At 41.7% G+C, this 19,621-nt stretch overlaps 1 protein-coding gene across 1 annotated transcript in view; it reads left to right on the plus strand.

The window, feature by feature from the left end:
• The window catches only part of armc2 (armadillo repeat containing 2), a 127,869-nt gene that overhangs the window by 86,602 nt on the left and 21,646 nt on the right, over nucleotides 1-19,621 (plus strand). Inside the window, exons 11-12 of the mRNA XM_085998232.1 lie at nucleotides 4,560-4,682; nucleotides 9,726-9,839. Coding sequence (XP_085854358.1) covers nucleotides 4,560-4,682; nucleotides 9,726-9,839 — 237 coding nt within the window. The remainder of the gene's footprint in view (nucleotides 1-4,559; nucleotides 4,683-9,725; nucleotides 9,840-19,621) is intronic.

Consider the following 19,621-nt stretch of genomic DNA (forward strand, 5'->3'; position numbering starts at 1 on the left):
AAGGTTGTGACAATCCGAAATTGAAATATACTTTCTTGAGTAGTTAACACATTATCTGAATTCTTGTGACAGCCTTGAATATACTCCCAAATATTGTTACTTTTTAGAACCTAAAACCTAGAGGCGAGTTGGCTAATGTAGTTTGGGAAACTACATTAAAAGGTATGACCGTGGATGAGCAATGGCTAGCATTTAAAGAATTAATACATCATTTACAACAAATATACATTCCTTTAAGGCACAAAAACCCCACAGGAAAAATGGTCCAACCGTGGCTAATGAGAAGTTAAAGATAGTATTAGATCAAAGGAAGAAGCTTATAATGCCGCCAAAAAGAGTAGTAAGCCTGAGGATTGGGAGGATTTTAGAATTCAGCAAAGGAGGACCAAGAAATTGATAAAGAAAGGGAAAATAGAATATGAGAGTAAACTAGCGAGAGACATAAAAACAGACTGTAAAAGTTTCTATAGGTATGTAAAAAGGAAAAGATTAGCGAAAGTAAACGTGGGTCCCTTACACGCTGAGACAGGAGAAATTATAATGGGGAAATAAGGAAATGGCAGAGAAATTAAACAAATACTTTGTGTCTGTCTTCACGGAAGAAGACGCAAAAAACTTCCTGGAAATAGTGGACAACCAAGGGTCTAGCGAGAATGAGGAACTGAAAAATATTAGTACTGTATTAGTAAAAAAGTAGTACTGGAGAAATTAATGGGACTGATGGCCTACATCCTAGGGTTTTGAAAGAGTTGGCTGCAGAGATCTTGGATGCATTGGTTGTAATTTTACAAAATTCCATAAATTTTAGAACGGTTCCCGCGGATTGGAAGGTAGCAAATGTAACCCCACTATTTAAGAAAGGAGGGAGAGAGAAAACGGGGAACTACAGACCAGTTAGCCTGACATTAGTAGTAGGGAAAATGCTAGAATCTATTATTAAGGATGTGGTAACAGGGCACTTAGAAAATAATAATAGAATTGGGCAGAGTCAACACGGATTTATGAAAGGGAAATCGTGTTTGACAAATCTATTAGAGTTTTTTGAAGTTGTAACTAGCAGAATAGATAAGGGGGAACTAGTGGAGGTGGTGTATTTGGATATTCAGAAGGCATTCGGACTCATGGGATTGGGGGTAATATACTAGCATGGATTGAGGGTGGTTAACGGACAGAAAATAGAGTAGGAATAAATGGGTCATTTTCGGGTTGGCAGGCTGTAACTAGTGGGGTACCACAAGGATCAGTGCTTGGGCCTCAGCTATTCACAATCTACTTCAATTATTTAGATGAGGGGACCAAATGTAATATGGCAAATGGAATATAATGTGGAGAAATGTGAAGTTATCCACTTTGGTAGGAAAAATAGCAAAGTAGAGTATTTTTTAAATGGTGAGAGATTGGGATATGTTGGTGTTCAGAGGGACCTGGGTGTCCTTGTACACGAATCACTGAAAGTTAACATGCAGGTACAGCAAGCAATTAGGAAAGCAAATGGTATGTTGGCCTTTATTACAAGAGCATTTGACGTCTTACTGCAATTATATAGGGCCCAGTGAGACCACACCTGGAGTATTATGCGCAGTTTTGGTCTCCTTACCTAAGGAAGCCATGATGTGGAGATGCCGGTGTTGGACTGGGGTGGACAAATGTAGGAAGTCACACAACACCAGGGCCATGATGTGGAGATGCAGGGTTGGACTGGGGTGGACAAATGTAGGAAGTCACACAACACCAGGCTTCACCTGACGAAGGAGCAGCACTCCGAAAGCTTGTAATTTCAAATAAAGCTGTTGGACTATAACCTGGTGTTGTGTGATTTCCTACATTTACCTAAGGAAGGATATACTTGCCATAGAGGGTGTGCAACGAAGGTTCACCAGACTGGTTCCTGCGATGGGGGGATTGTCTTATGAGGACAGATTGAGTAGACTATATTCTCTAGAGTTTAGAAGAATGAGAGGTGATCTCATTGAAACATACAAAAGTCTTACAGGGCTTGACAGGGTAGATGCAGGGATGATGTTTCCCCTGGCTGGGGAATCTAGAAGCAGGGGTCGGCCATTTAGGACTGAGATGAGGAGCAATTTCTTCACAGTGGGTGGTGAATCTTTGGAATTCTCTACCCGAGGGCTGTGGAGGCTCAGTCTTTGAGTATATTCAAGACAGAGATCGATAGATTTTTGAATACAGGAAACTTTCGATTAACCGGCCCCTAAATAACCGGAAATGTTGGTTAACTGGCAAAATTCAGGAGTAGGTTCAGGTAACTTTTATTACTTGCCTTGCTCCATGTGTTGCTGTGCAAGGGTGTGGCTGCAGCTGTTGCTAAGCTACAGAGACGCTTGCAACTTGTGGCCATTGTTATGAACCTGTTGCTAAGCAACAGGGTTTGTTGCTTTGAGCGCCGTATCTTTTACAATAGCGTTCGGTTATCCGGAATTTTTGATGAACCGGCACCACGTCGGTCCCGTCCGTGCCGGATAAAAGAAAGTTTCCTGTATTAAGGGAATCGAGGGATATGGGGATAATGCAGAAAAGTGGAGTTGAGGTAGAAGATCAGCCATGATCTTATTGAATGGCGGAGCAGGCTCGAAGGGTCAAATGACCTATTCCTGCTCCTATTTCTTATGTTCTTATATAGATTTTGCTACAATGTCTGAGCTTTCCCTTGGAGTTTTATTGATTGATTTTGTATCATTCAGTATGAACCCCAAACAACACTATTATGGCTGCAGTTTCTGTTCAGTTGTACATTGTGTGACCATAAAAGGGTATGTTTTATAATAAAACTGCCCTCTTTTTATATAGCTGAACTGCTTCAATAAACAGTTTTCTAGTATAGCCTGAGGCTGCCCTTTTATATTGAAGGGGAATATAGGAACAGGAGTCGGCCGTTCAGCCCCTTGAGCTTGTTCCACCATTCAATTAGCTCATCGCTGAACTGTAACTCAACTCCATTTACCCGGAGATTCCCAGGTGGCAGATGAAGGTTTCTATATGAGCCAGAAAGAAAAACTGTTGATGGCCTGTAAAGGTGGTCTGAGCGTTCAGCCCACCTGTAGCCAGAACAAATGGCGGCTTCTCCCTCTGGTGACCGCATTTACATTTGCAACTGGGGGAAAGAGAGGCGTTGCTGTGAAAACCACCAGCAGATACAGTGTGGATACTTTACTGTCTCTATTCCAAACATATCATCTGACCACATTCTTGGCTGGGAATGTGGCACAGAAGGAACCAAAAGTGATGAGAAAGATATTCTAAAAATAGAGGAAAATGTTTGTCAAATGTTTTTAAATTTGAAGAATATGTAAAGAAACTTAACCAGAAAAATGGCATAAATGCCATGTTGGGTAATGTAGAAAAAAAGCAGAAATCTGAAATGTGGAGCTACAATTTGTGAACATTGACTATTGAGGAACCAGCGAGTTGTGTGATAGCAGAATGAAATTTTCCAATTGCCACTTAGATTATCATCCTGGATAAAACTAAATTTAAAGGGTGTAATTCACTTCCCTTTAAAAAAAACTATCGGGTCTCCTGTAGCATTACTCCCGGCAAATCAGATGATACATTGTTTTATAAGCAACATGCCATGTGGTGTAATGCAGAATGTAATATTCTTCTGCTAAGGTGAAGTTGTGTCCCTTTAAGGACTCATTTCTGTTAAGTAAACATTGGGTGAGGTCAGAGTTTAATCACGATACAGGCTGCAGCTCACAATCCTGGCTTTCTTTGTCAGCATGGCTGTGTGGTAGCCTCTGAATCAGAAGGTTGTTGGTTGAAGCTCACTCCAGAAATAGGCTGACAGTTCAATGCATTTTCCCCCCAGTGTTCATTCCTCAACAAAGACCACCAAAACAAACTACTGTAACTGGTCACTTATTTCATTTGCTGTTTGTGGGACCTTGCTGTGCATAATTTGGCTGCCGCGTTTTCCTACAAAACAAGTGACTGAACCTCAAAAGTAATTCATTGGCTGCGAAGTGCCCTGAGATGTAAAAGACACTGTATAATGGCAAGTTCTTTCCAAGTGTGTTGAGTGAGGACTCTTTAGTACAGACATACTGACTCCTGTGTCAAATCGCTGTCTTTGTTTTTAACTTCATTTGGATAGATTGTTCAGAGGTTACAGACATTCCATTTGTGTGTCAAACTTCTGTTTTTTGTAACTTTGTTTTATACATTTTTTGATGTTTGACACATTTTGAGTGTAACACTTGGAACTGTGACAGGAAATGCACATTAGACATACAATTTCAATAATATATAAATAGATCCTGATATTCTGAAATCCTTGGGTCAGCAGGAAAGAATAGTCCAGGAGTTATCAATGTGTCTCCTTATTGGCTGACAAGAGCTATGTTATGGCTCCCTCTAACCCTCCCTAAATGAGGCGAAACCTTTTGCAACTGTTACTCTCCACCTAGTAGCCCAACTGAGAACAGATGAAACATGCATGTGAAGATATCTGAATTTTAAGTCAGTTGAGGTTAAGATTTGAAGCTATTTCCCTATTAGTGTGAAAAATATGTTGATCTATTTTCTGTTTTTTGAACTAGAATGCAAAGCAGTTGATGAATGTGAAGAACTGATGATGAATGCTGCAGCAACGATCAACAACCTGTCTTACTATCAAGTGAAGAACTCTGCTGTCAGGGCCAGGCAGCTGCATATAGCTGAGTGTATGCTTATTATTATTTCCTCAACTAACATTGCCTAGAAGCAAAGAAATCAAAATCTCAATGGTTCACACAAATGTTTTAAAACGTTTAATTTAGGCATTTCTTCAAAAGTATACAGCTATTCATTATAACATGTTAGGGATTTCTTCAACTTTTTCTTGTTTTTTTATTTATCATGTGGTGGGTGAGTTGATATATGCCAAAGTCTTGTTTTGGATCTTTCTGCGGCTGGCCAAATATAAGTGTTCAGCATGGAAAGAGTTAAGATCTGGACACAATTCAAGGGTCACTATAACAGACATTTTTGATTAGATTGTATGTCGGAATGTATTGTGCATATGAGTAGATGTGAAGCTAATCTCTATTAAAAGCAATCAGGAATTCTTCAAAAAGAAACTCACTTTAGCGATTTTCCCACATGTAATTTTCTGACTTCACACCAATTTTGAAGGGGAGACAACAAGGGGCTTTTTGGCACCTGTTATTTGTTTCTCTAAATGACTGCTCAGAGATGCTGAGAATGGCAGAGGATTCTTAGTCTCCACTTTTCTCTCCTTATCCTTTATAGAAAAGCATCTGGCATCATACTGATCTATTGGGAAATTAATGTTAAAAGATTTTTAAACAAAATCAGTATTGAAAGTAATTTTCAGTTATCTAGTTCATTAATGTACAGTATATAGCAAATAAGAATGGGTCCAACACAGAGCCCTGTGGAATACCTCACCATATCTTTACAGTCTAAAGAACTTCCTTTCTGCCCTCCATGTGGCCATCTCGCTATCCATGTGACCTCATTCCCCTTCATTCCATGTGCCTTTTTTTGCCATAAGTTCTTATGTGGTAGCTTAATAAATCTAATGGCATCAGTATGTACTGGATTCAAACCCTTTGACCCATACATAAAACTTTAGTTTGCTGTGCCATCCAGTTCCTCTCTCAGCTATTTTTCTGGTGCAGAAGAGTCTGTGCAGAGACCAAGACTATTGTTAACATAAGAACATAAGAAATAGGAGCAGGAGTAGGCCATTTGGCCCCTCGAGCCTGCTCCACTATTTAATGAGATCATGGCTGATCTGATCTTGGGCTCAGCTCCATTTCCCTGCCCGCTCCCCATAACCCTTCACTCCCTTATTGTTCAAAAATCTGTCTATCTCCACCTTAAATATATTCAATGACCCAGCCTCCACAGCTCTCTGGGGCAGAGAGTTCCATAGATTTACGACCCTCTGAGAGAAGAAATTCCTCCTCATCTCAGTTTTAAATGGGTGACACCTTATTCTGAAACTATGCCCCCTAGATCTAGATTCCCCCATGAGGGGAAACAACTTCTCTGCATCTACCCTGTATGGTCCCCTCAGTATCTTTTATATGTTTCAATAACATCCCCTCTCATTCTTCTAAACTTCAATGAGTATAGGCCCAACCTGCTCAACCTTTCTTCATAAGTCAACCCCTTCATCTCAGGAATCAACCGCGTGAACTTTCTCTGAACTGCCTCCAATGTAAGTATATCCCTCCTTAAATAAGGAGACCAAAATTGTACGCAGTACTCCAGGTGTGGTCTCAACAATACCCTGTACAGTTGTAGCAGGACTTCCCTGCTTTTATACTCCAACCCCCTTGCAATAAAGGCCAACATTCCATTTGCCTACCTGATTACTTGTTGTACCTGCATGCTAACTTTTTGTGTTTCATGCACAAGGACCCCCAGGTCCCTCTGAACTGCAGCAATTTGTAATCTCTCTCCATTTAAATAATAATTTGCTTTTTTATTTTCTTACCAAAGTGGATAACCTCACACTTTCCCACATTATACTCAATCTGCCAAATGTTTGCCCATTCACTTAGCCTGTCTATATCCCTTTGCAGATTCTTTGGGCTCGATTTTGTCAATGGGGAGCTTTTGGAGGCAGGACTCCCACTTTTTGGGTTGTAGTCCCGCCTCCATCGACTTGTGGCTAACCCATGCTATTTTCCCTTGATTGACCTTGTTAAGCCCACCCAGCAGGTTCAGCAGGCCAATTAAGGGACACCTGGTTACTGGTGACGTCAGTGATTGACATTTCATCTGTCAAGAGCTTTTGACAGATGAATAATCAGCATTTGACAGCTCTGTGACGCTGTCAACCACTGACAATCTGTCTTCTAACGTGAGTCCTTCTACTCAGACTCAGTTAGAGATCTCTCCAGACCAGAAAGCAGAGGCTGCAGCTTTTGACAGTTCAGCGGCCATTCTGCTCTCTGTGCCGGTGAGCTGAGGGACTCCCGAGAACTGAAGGAAGGAAGCCTGCAGGAGAAAGTAAAGGTAAGTAAAACTTATTAAAACACTTTACACTTACCTCACACACTTACCTCTGCACACATGCACCCATCACTCACCTGCACAACGGACATCTCGACCCCTCTGACCCCTGCAGACTGACGGTCCGCCTTGCTAACTTGGCGTGGTTCGGAGCCGTCGGACAGCCCACACTTCAGGGCTAAAAATAGGGATTAGGCAAAAACTGCCTGTTAACTACCTGTTAACAGGCAGTTAATTGGCACTAATCCCCTTCCCGCCTCGGGGAGGCGGCTCCCAGCACAGGTCGGGTACCCGCTTCCTGGGACATTGGCACGGAGGCGGGGTGGGATGGGTTCCTGCCCCCCCGATTCTGCAATTTTCCCACCACTCCCGCCTCCAAACCCGCCTCCTCGGGGCTTGGAAAATCAAGCCCTTTGTGTCCTCTTCACAACTTGCTTTCCCACGTATCTTTATATCATCAGCAAATTTGGCTACATTGCGCTCAGTCCCTTCATCCAAGTCATTAATATAGATTGTAAATAGTTGAGGCCCCAGCACTGATCCCTGTGGCACCCCACTAGTTACTGTTTGCCAACCGGAAAATGACCCATTTATCCCGACTCTCTGTTTTCTGTTAGTTAGCCAATCCTCTATCCATGCTAATATATTACCCCCAACACTGTGGTTAAGGTTATCCTTAAGGAGGCATTCATAGGTTTTTTGCCTTTTCTTTTAGTCTGTGTCACAAAATTTAACATTCGACAGGTATCCTGATCTTAGACCTCAGCCAACAGTGCTTTCGATCTGATCACTTGGGGATGTGCAAGAGCTGTCCAGAGTGTTTCACACTCTGACTCGGACTAATATTTCCTTGCATCTGCCTCCTACTTTCTCCTCCTACTATGTTTCATGGGTAAACTCTTCTTTTACAACTCTGTTGAACAGCATATTGGTGTAGGCATGTCTTTGTTCTATTTGCTAAACAATCCAGTATTGTAGCATATTGCTGTGCCAAAGTGCTACAACACAGAGTGGTAGAACACTCATTTATGTTTATAGTTCTCCGCACAGCGAGTTCCTGATACCTGTCATACTGTCAGTTTTAGAAGAAAGATTGTATTTTATTATCTATTCCTTTTGCCGCAGCTGCTAGTCATCTATTCCATGGTGAGCATTGTGTTACTCTTAATTTAATTTTCTTTGGAAAATCTTTTTTCCCCTACCTCTAATTTTAGCAGGCAATGTCAGGCTTACTGGTAATATTAACAGTGAGTAACCAGATATAATTTTCAAGCTTAAGAGGCTTGATCAATATAATCATAATGTAATACCATGGAACCCCTCGAAGTTGACCACCAATGGGGCAGGTCAAGAACGGTCAACTTAGCAGGATCAAAATCAGAAGATTGCACTTCATATAATATGTGCAAATTTATTAAAATTGCAGTGCTACATATCAATATAAATACAGTTTAAAAACAGTTAAGCATGCAATTAAAATCACAAAAGCAAATTACAATCATTCAAATTTTAGAGTTTATATAATTGTAACAGTTCAAATCTTATTGTATCATATGTCATGTCATAAAAAATGATCAAGAGTCACTTGGCTACTGTATCGAGTAGTCTTGTCTGGAATCTTCACAAGACCATATACCAACAATTTATTAGTCCACTTGGGAATACCAGTCCCAACGCAATTGCTGATGCTGGCTTCCCCGTATCTTTCCTCCCTCTTACTCTTTCTGTTTCTTAATGTCTGTAGCTCTAGGGGTTGAAGTATCATCACTCTTGTGCTCCTCAGTGAGCTGTTGCTCCTATCTATTGTTACACGCAGTCTCTCTGAATTCAGTCACTTAATTCAAACTGTCTGATAATTCAATCTTATGCCCCTAAATTTCTACTTTCCTATTTATTTATGTTGCTTAATTCAAATTTCTTGCTAGTTCAAATTTTTTGGAGCAGAAATAACTGAATTATTAGGAGTACACTGTATCTTAATGACTAGCACCATTGACTGCTGCAGACCCATATGATCCTTAACCCAAGTCATTAAAAGCTGCATTTCAACCAGAGAAAGCACATCAGGATAAGGATTGCCAGCACACCTCATCAATTGCATTAAAGTCAGAAACCATACACAAGGGTTTAACCTTCAAGTTGTGTTTGTTTTCCTCATATCTGTCATGCACTCTGCTTTGATTTTCACTTTAATCTGAACAGTTGAGTTACTCAAGTTTAAAGTTTATGCCTAATTATTTCTGCCCTTTGTCGGCACTATATCATTTTCACTCTACCCAGTAAGACCAATTTATTGCAATGTTTCTTGGATTTAGATGCTTCAGAAAGCATTTTGTTTTGGTTCATAATTAAGTGTTGAAAGAAATGAATTTTATGCAATTCCCATAAATGTCTGTAGTAGAGGCTACAAGTAACAGGATGGACTGTTAATTGATGGACTGTTCGCTTCAAATAGTCCAGTCCACAAGTCAGCAGCATCATGTTTCCAAACTGGGAGCCCGGACATCAATCGAAACAATTGATTCAGCAAGGTCAAAAACAGAGGTTGAAATGAAATGAAGCGATCGACTTCCTGAATATCAAAGCGGACATCATTTCCATTGACACTACCAGTGTTTAAGATTATTTTCAGAAAGTGGTCAACTTAAAGGTGTGGTTGACAAGCCACATTCTACTGTATAAAAGTTGCAACTTAATTCTTTATTCAATAACCCATATCTTAATTTATTGTTCTGTAGTGATGATGAAGCTTTTGTTGTGTAACAATATGGATGCAATCTTGGAGGCTGCCCGGGTCTTTGGGAATCTCTCTCGGTCTAAGGAGATCCGTGACTTCATTGTGCAGAAAAATGGTAATGTGAGAATATATTACAATTAGCATTCTTAGACATAATGCAAATGACAGTTGCATTTTACTTCTGACATGGAAAGGAGTTTTGTTATTTTCTAATTACATGCTGTGTACTAGCCATCTGATCTACTTCTGAAACATTCAATCTCTTTGATTTATATTAATTGGTTAGGAAATCCAATTGTGTTTCCATTTCTTAGGTTACGCAAACATTGAGAATAGTGTCCTTTATGGTGATTTGAAAATTGAGGTTTAAATAATTTGAATTGCTTTAACAAAATTTACTACTTATTTGCAAAAACTCTTCTCCTGTATGTAGTGTTGGGATATTTGTAAAACTTTTAAATTCCTTTTCATGGCTTATTCAAGATATCTGTCTTTCCTCCATCCAGACAAATACTCTTAGGATGTTGGCTTATCATTTTTCTGTTCCAAACCTCAGAATTTTAAGCCACAAGAGATGTATTTATGTTGACAAGACATAATCCTTTTGTTTTTCAGGACCTTTTGTTTTGTGTAAATATGAAAATGTTTATAAATCCATATTTTTTTTAATTTGTTTTTATGGGATGTGGGCGTCGCTGTCAAGGCCAGCATTTATTGCCCACCCCTAATTGCCCTTGAGAAGGTGGTGATGAGCCACCTTCATGAACTGCTGCAGTCTGTGTGGTGAAGGTACTCCCACAGTGCTGTTAGGTAGGGAGTTCCAGGATTTTGACCCAGCGACGATGAAGGATCGGCAATATATTTCTAAGTCAGAATGATGTGTGACTTGGAGGGGAACTTGGAGGTGGTGGTGTTCCCATGCGTCTGCTGCCCTTGTCCTTCTAGAAACATAGAAGCATAGAAAATAGGAGCAGGTGTAGGCCATTCGGCCCTTCGAGCCTGCTCCACTATTCAATATGATCCTGGCTGATCCTCTATCTCAATACCATATTCCCGCTCTCTCACCATACCCTTTGACGCCTTTTGTGTCTAGAAATCTATCTCCTTCTTAAATATATTCAGTGACTTGGCCTCCACAGCCTTCTGTGGTAGAGAATTCCACAGGTTCACCACCCTGAAGAAATATCTCCTCATCTCAGTCCTAAATGTCCTACCCCGTATCCTGAGACTGTGACCTCTCGTTCTAGAGAACCCAGCCAGGGGAAACATCCTCCCTGCATCCAGTCTGTCTAGCCCTGTCAGAATTTTATATGTTTCAATGAGATCCCTGCTCATTCTTCTAAACTCTAGTGAATACAGGCCTAGTCGACCCAATCTCTCCTCATACAACAGTCCTGCCATCCCAGGAATCAGTCTGGTGAATCTTCGCTGCACTCCCCCTATGGCAAGTATATCCTTTCTTAGGTAAGGAGACCAAAACTGCACACAGTACTCCAGGTGTGGTCTCACCAAGGCCCTCTATAACTGTAGTAAGTCATCCTTGCTCCTGTACTCAAATCCTCTTGCAATGAAGGCCAACATACCATTTGCCTTCCTAACTGCTTGCTGCACCTGCATGTTTGCTTTCAGTGACTGGTGTACAAGAACACCCAGGTCCCTCTGTACATCAACATTTCCCAATCTATCACCATTTAAATAATACTCTGCTTTTCTGTTTTTCCTACGAAGTGGATAACTTCACATTTATCCACGTTATACTGCATCTGCCATGTGTTTGCCCACTCACTCAACTTGTCTAAATCGCCTTGAAGCCTCTTTGCATCCTCCTCACAACTCACAATCCCTCCTAGTTTCGTGTCGTCAGCAAACTTGGAAATATTACATTTGGTTCCCTCATCCAAATCATCTTTTAGGTGGAAGAGGTTGCGGTTTTGGGAGGTGCTGCTGAAGAAGCCTTGGTGAGTTGCTGCAGTGCATCTTGTAGATGGTACACAATTCAGCCACGGTACGCCGGTGGTGGAGGGAGTGAATGTTTAAGGTAGTGGATGGGGTGCCAATCAAGCGGGCTGCTTTGTCCTGGATGATGTTGAGCTTCTTGAGTGTTGTTGGAGCTGCACTCATCCAGGTAAGTGGAGAGTATTCCATCACACTCCTTACTTGTGCCTTGTAGATGGTAGAAAGGCTTTGGGAAGTCAGGAGGTGAGACACTCACCGCAGAATACCTAGCCTCTGACCTGCTCTTGTTGCTACAGTATTTATGTGGCTGGTCCAGTTAAGTTTCTGATCAATAGTGACCCCCAGGATGTTGATAGTGGGGGATTTGGTGATGGTAATGCTATTGAATGTCAATGGGCGGTGTTTAGACTCTCGCTTGTTGGAGATAGACATTGCCTGGCACTTCTGTGGCACAAATGTTACCTGCTACTTATCAGCCCAAGCCTGAATGTCGTCCAGGTCTTGTTGCATGCGGGCATGGACTGCTTCATTATCTGAGGAGTTGTGAATGGCGCTGAACACTGTGCAGTCATCAGCAAACATCCCCATTTCTGACCTTATGTTGGAGGGAAGGTCATTAATGAAGCAGCTGAAGATGGTTGGGCCTAGAACACTGCCCTGAGGAACTCCTGCAGCAATGTCCTGGGGCTATGATGATTGACCTTCAATCACCACAACCATCTTCCTTTGTGCTAGGTATGACTCCAGCCAGTGGAGAGTTTTCCCTCTGATTCCCATTGATTTCAGTTTTACTACGTCTCTTTGATGCCAGACTCAGTCAAATGCTGCCTTGATGTCAAGGGCTGTCCCTCTCACCTCACCTCTGGAATCTGAAAGCTGAATTTCTAAATGACTCTGCGAATGTGCTTTACTTTGCTATTAACTTGTCCTCTCTATTCAGCCCATTCCATTATGAGGAAATAGTATTAATATTGAACTTGACTAGTCCTTTTGGGGGTAATTTTCACTTTCACGGTTTAGTCGATAATCTGTCGGAGTGGATCGCCTGCCTGTTAGAGAACCTACTGAAATCAATGGAAATGAAAATCAGGCAGTTTCATAATGAGTGGCCGATCCAATACCGAGTGATGTTACACTCAGATGGTATGTTGAAAACATGCCCCTTTTATCTCCATCCTATTTATTCCCTTGAGCAACAGGCCTCTTGGAAAATTATCCTATCTTTAAATAAAAACAGAAAATGCTGGACCTTTCATCGAACTGAAACGTTAACTCTGTTTTTCCCTCCACAGAGGCTGCCTGATCTGCTGAGTGTTTCCAGTATTTTCTGTTTTTATTTCAGATTTCCAGCATCCACAGTATTTTGCTTTTGTCCTATCTGTAAACCTGTGTTTGAACACTCCTTTGTTACCTCAATATCCTGACAACAGTGGCACTTTCTTCAAGACCTTGGTTTCTTTTGATGTTAGGTGAGCCAGAAGCTTTAACTGCATCATAGATACTGACTTCTGAGCTCAATAAAGTTTTCAATAGTGTGACTCGCCAGAGAAATCCATAATTCAGAGTTGGGAATGAAGTAACCATTTGATGCACAGAGTGGCTGCCAATAATCAGCAGTATTATATTTCTAATTTTTTAGTAAGGTCTGTAGATCAACAAAGTATCCAGGGATTATCCTGTAACCCTCCAAGTTTGCTTGACCATGTTAGCCTACTCTGATGCATTTACATGACCTCTTGTGGTTTTGTATCCTCAATAGCCTTTTCCCAGAATCTCTTGTCCTTTGCATAACTGTCTCAATTCTACCATTACTCTAGCTTCCTGCAGGGCTTCCATTAAGTTAATTCTTTGCTCATTGTGTATTATTCTGCTCCTCCTTTACTCCACCCACCTTTTAGCTCTGGCTTTCCAGTGCTGATCTGATCTAGGCCTCTGGTCCTTCAGCTGATCTCTTACTCCCTCACTGAACTGCCATGTTTGTTCTTTGTATCTGATCCTGGCAGATCCACATGTTGTACACCTTAATATACTATATGCTGCTTCTCTGAGATTCCAGAAGTTATGTTGCCCCCTATCAGAAATCATGGCCTCTGTCTTTCCTTGGTGTCGCACCGCTTGATGGCTGTGGGCCCAGTTCTACTTTCAAAACCTTTCTGCTCCTCTACTGGAGGAGGCAGAAGTCCTGAAGGTCCTGCCCATGTACTCCTGGGTTGATTATGTAATTTGCATTTGTGGGCACAGACAGAATACTCATCTCCTGAGGTGCCTTGATGTTATCCTGTAGCAAAACGCTTCATCATGTCCAAAAAGTCAGGGTCATGTAGAGTGCACCAGCCACTTAAAATGAACCCAGAAGAAGACGGCCATGCACCACCATTGATGGCAGAGATCACGTAGATCAGGGTGGCATGAATCATGGGCAACAGATCACGTGGGAGGCATTAAAGGGGGTTGGGGACAGAGAGATAAAAAGACTCAAGTCAGGGAGACTGAGAGACGGAGAAAGGGAGGCTGAGAAACTCGAGACTGGGACAGAGGGACAGGGAGATTCAAGAGACAGAGAGACTGAGAAACTCAAGAGACAGGGACAGAGAGACTCGAGGGACAGAGAGACAGGGAGATTCAAGAGACAGAAACCGAGAGAAAGGGACAGAGAGACAGGGAGATTCAAGAGACAGAGAGACTGAGAAACTTGAGACAGGGACAAAGAGACGGAGATTCAAGAGACAGACAGACTGAGAAACTCGAGACAGGGACAGAGAGAGAGGGAGATTCAAGAGACAGAGACTGAGAAACTCGAGACAGGGACAGAGAGAGAGGGAGATTCAAGAGACAGAGACTGAGAAACTCGAGATAGGGACAAAGAGACGAGAGAGACAGGGACAGAGAAGAGAGAGCGATTCAAGAGACAGAGTCTCGAGAAACTCGAGAGAGTCCAGAGAGAGCAGAGCAACAACTGAAAACCTATTCATTATCACGGGGTTGTGAGTATTGTTGTATATAGTCTGTCGTTCTGTTTTCTGAAATAACCAAGTCTATCTACCAGTCAGGAACCATGATCTTCATTGCTGGTCATCTTCCAGAACTCGATAGACTCTGGAATGGTACCCATGGATTGGCAGGTAGCTAATGTTACCCCACTATTCAAAAAAGGTGGTAGAGAAAAGGCGGGGAATTATAGACCGGTAAGCTTGACATCGGTAGTGGGGAAAATGCTAGAGTCCATTATAAAAGATGTAATAGCAGAGCACTTGGAAAGCAGTGACTGGATCGAACAAAGTCAACATGGATTTACAAAAGGTAAATCGTGCTTGACTAATCTACTAGAATTTTTTGAGGATGTAACTGGTAAAATAGATAAGGGAGAACCAGTGGATGTGGTGTATTTGGACTTTCAGAAGGCTTTCGATAAGGTCCCGCATAAGAGATTAGCGTGCAAAATTAAGGCACATGGGATTGGGGGCAAGGTATTGACTTGGATAGAGAACTGGTTGGCGGACAGAAAGCAAAGAGTTGGAATAAACGTGTCGTTTTCCGAGTGGCAGGCAGTGACTAGTGGGGTACCGCGAGGATCGGTCCTAGGACCCCAGCTGTTCACAATATATATTAATGATCTGGACGAGGGAATTGGATGTAATATCTCCAAATTTGCAGACAACACAAAGCTGCGTGGGAGGGTATGCTGTGAGGAGGATGTCGTGAAACTCCAGTACGATTTGGACAGGTTGGGTGATTGGGCAGAAACATGGCAAATGCACTATAATGTGGATAAATGTGAGGTTATCCACTTTGGTGGCAAAAACAGGAAGGCAGATTATTATTTGAATGGCAATAGATTGGGAGAAGGGGAAGTGCAAAGAGACCTGGGTGTTCTTGTGCACCAGTCGCTGAAGGTAAGCATGCAGGTGCAGCAGGCGGTTAAGAAGGCAAATGGTATGTTGGCCTTCGTAGCAAGAGGGTTCGAGTACAAGAACAGGGATGTCTTGCTGCAGTTGTACAGGGCCTTGGTGAGACCGCACCTTGAGTATTGTGTGCAGTTTTGGTCACCTTACCTGAGGAAGGACGTTCTTGCCATGGAAGGAGTGCAGCGAAGATTCACCAGGCTGATACCTGGGATGGCAGGAATGACGTATGAGGAGAGATTGTGTCGATTGGGCTTATACTCACTGGAGTTTAGAAGATTGAGAGGGGATCTCATCGAAACCTATAAAATTCTGTCAGGCCTGGACAGACTAGATGCAGGAAGGATGTTTCTGATGGCCAGGGAGTCCAGAACCAGGGGTCATAGTCTAAGGATAAGGGGTAAGCCATTTAGGACTGAAATGAGGAATTTCTTCACCCAGAGAGTGGTGAACCTGTGGAATTCTCTGCCACAGAGGGCGGTGGAGGCCAGTTCATTAAGTATATTCAAGAAAGTGTTGGATATATTTCTTAAGGCTAAAGGGATCAAGGGATATGGGAAGAAGGCAGGGACAGGGTACTGAATTTGGATGATCAGCCATGATCTCATTGAATGGCGGAGCAGGCTCGAAGGGCCGAATGGCCTACTCCTGCTCCTATCTTCTATGTTTCTATGTTCAGGTAAGTTCACATTGCATTACATTCTAACTAAACTTAGAAATAGGCTTTACACTATAGACCTATTTTAACAATATTAGGAACTGCCTAATTGTTAAGGCAAATTTGCATAACACTAAAAGTACTCAAACATTGTGAACTGGTGCAAAATGTCTTTACAAAAGCAAAACAACATTTTCACATCTTGGTTTGGTAATTTAGTTTGGGTAAGTTTGCAGCACTCTGACCTCTGGATCAAAAATTTATGGGATAATGCTGTCACTGTGCCTATTGCGTTAGTTTACATAGAAACATAGAAGATAAGAGCAGGAGTAGGCCATTCGGCCCCTCGAGCCTGCTCTGCCATTCAATGCGATCATGGCTGATCATCCAAATTCAGTACCCTGTCCCTGCTTTCTCCCCATACCCCTTGATCCCTTTAGCCTTAAGAAATATATCCAACTCCTTCTTGAATATATTTAATGAATTGGCCTCTACTGCCTTCTGTGGTAGAGAATGCCACAGGTTCACCACTCTCTGGGTGAAGAAATTCCTCCTCATCTCTGTCCTAAATGGCCTACTCCTTATCCTTAGACTGTGACCCCTGGTTCTGGACTCCCCGACCATCGGGAACATCCTTCCTGCATCTAGTCTGTCCAGTCCTGTCAGAATTTTATAAGTTTCAATGAGATCCCCTCTCATTCTTCTAAACTCCAGCGAGTATAAGCCCAATTGACCCAATCTCTCCTCATACGTCATTCCTGCCATCCCAGGTATTACGTAACAATAGTGGCCGTTTCAAAGGTATTTCCCTCTGTGAAGTAGATTGAGTCATTTTTATATGAAAGGCACTATATAAATGCAAATATTATATTATGGTTACAGTGACATTTGGTGAAGGTGATGTCAATTCTAAGGAGGTTCCGCCCTCACGTCAGCTTTAAAACTTTTGCATACTCTGGGGAACTTCAGCTTTGTCATCAGCTGGTGCCTGCTTTTCAGGAAGACACTTTGGTCTCTGCACCCACTCTTCCCAATGATGAGGTAGCAGAGATTCACAGCATACCTTTTGCTGCCAGATGCCCCAGTCTCGGGGGACTCGGAAGCTTCACTTCATATTGCTTACACCCTACTTTTTCCTAATTGGCCTTTTTTTTCTTCATATGATTTTTTTGTGTAGCTACTAACAAACCTTTTGCTAATCTTCTTACTGATTTATATTTTCTCCTCCAGTTTTATACATTTACTCCCTGCACCCGCCCATCTCCTCAGTATAGCAGCTTGTACTGCGTTATAATATCCTACCCAAGTAATAATTCTTAAGATGCAAGCATAGGAGAGTCAGTCCTGCTGTGCTTTTAGAAAATGGCATAACATCACAGTCAAACGCAACTCTGCTCTCACCCAATATCCACATGCAGGCACTTTCAGCACAGGTTACTGGACTGGAATCAGGGATGGAAAGAATTGCTTTTTGTTTCCCTCCCTAACCCATGATGCTAAGACTAACTGAAGTGGCTCCACTGTTGCCCTGCTGAGATTGGTTCACTCAGCACAGGTGAGAGGTCAAACATGTGATCTTCTTGGGCTATTTGGCTTAGTACCTCATCACCTGGTACAATTATCCACTGAGCTATCATCGGAACTCTGTGTACTTTTTCTCATGACATTTTTGACTGCTTTTTAAATCAGTTCTACAACCTTCTCTATTATCATTTCACATTTGGATGGGAGGTTTTTGTGCAACTGTAGCAGAAAGGGCGATAATGCTGGTGTCACTTGTGTGTTTATGTGGGATTCTCTATTTCTAATTTTATTTCTGTACAGGCATACATATTATACTCTTTACTTTTGGCCCTTTGTGTCAACTGTACAATTTACATTTCTAAGGTCCCTCTTGTATTAATTACAGGGTAAATTAATTAATGGAACCTCTATTAAAGTACTGATAATTTTGCTGCTGCACTCTTTTCATCCAGATTCTACACATTTACTGAGTAATCTTATTTTAAGCAGTGGCAGGGTTAGTATTGCTTCATTTTTTTTAACGATGCAAACTACAGAGTTTCCATGACAAAGCAATTGATGACATTTTTTCTGCAAACATAGCATAAAAACAGGAACTGTTACTCTGATTCCTATAATGTATGCTTGATTACAACATTTGTTTTAAATTAGTGCACATCTTGCTTAGACACAACAATGTTGTGAGTTGAAAATAAATCTTCAGCAATCTTTGGCAACTTCGATTGCAGCCTCTTCAAACCATTCGAATTAGGCCTAGATTATTTACAGGGAGAATCACGAAACTATCGCTTCTTTAAAAAAAAGTCAATCCTTTTGCATCATAGCTTCAATGCTTGCATATCTATCCATATTTAAACAATTGGATCATCAGTAGTTCCTCTAAAATGCCAGCTTGGATGGATTTCTACCTTTGGAAAGTGAACTTAACCAAGTCCAACTGTTGGCCTAAACACGTCACTGCACTACAAAAGAAATTCAGTGTGTGAAGCAATCTGAGATGTTTCAATGTGATAAAATGCTTTTATAAATGTAAATTACTAGTTGATCTCCTGTGACATTGCTCATTGACATTTTTTTCTCAAGGGCAGTATACTTAATATATTACAATTATATGTATAGACTATATGTATTTATATATTTCTCAACTGTCTGTACTACACCACTTTTTTTTGGATATTTGGAGTAGAGTGGCTAAGAGATGAAAGAACCAAGGTTGTAGTAGAGAGTAATGAAATGGCAGATATGTCTATGAGTTCACAGAGGAAGGACATATTGGGATAATAGAGCCAGTAGAAGTGGGTGTAGAACAGTTAGTGGAGTTTCTTGATGGGCCAAATGACTCGATGAAATGGTTGTATGGTTACAAATATTAATGAGCCATTATTGAAGAATCGCTTCTGGCTGCCACTCCTTGATTGGTGTTGATCCAGAGCCTTGTCAATCAAATGTGGAATGGAGGTTGGTCACATGAGTAGTTACAACCAATGAGATTTCTAGAATGCAGCACAACCAGAATAGTTACACGATCACAATGAGATGATGCAATTGCTTATAAATAGCATCGAGAAGACATGGAAGGTCATGTGATTACTACTGGCCAATGAGATTGCTCAAAGGAACCCCTACTGTATAATGTTCCCTCTTTTTTTTCGGTGCACGGGCCCTTTAACTGCCCATTCAAGGTTTTGCGCAGACACGGTTTTCCCCACATAAAATCTGGTGAGCGGCCTGCATGGGACCGCCAGACCGCTGTGCGGCCACGCAGCTTAACGGTACCATTGATACTGTATTATATAGAATAGATTAACTGGCACCTTCTCAGAAACTGGTATTGGTGTCGGACACAAACTGACATAC

Source organism: Somniosus microcephalus, chromosome 9 (assembly GCF_052327205.1).
Source record: "Somniosus microcephalus isolate GS21.2 chromosome 9, FLI_Smic_1.0, whole genome shotgun sequence".
Taxonomy (NCBI): domain Eukaryota; kingdom Metazoa; phylum Chordata; class Chondrichthyes; order Squaliformes; family Somniosidae; genus Somniosus; species Somniosus microcephalus.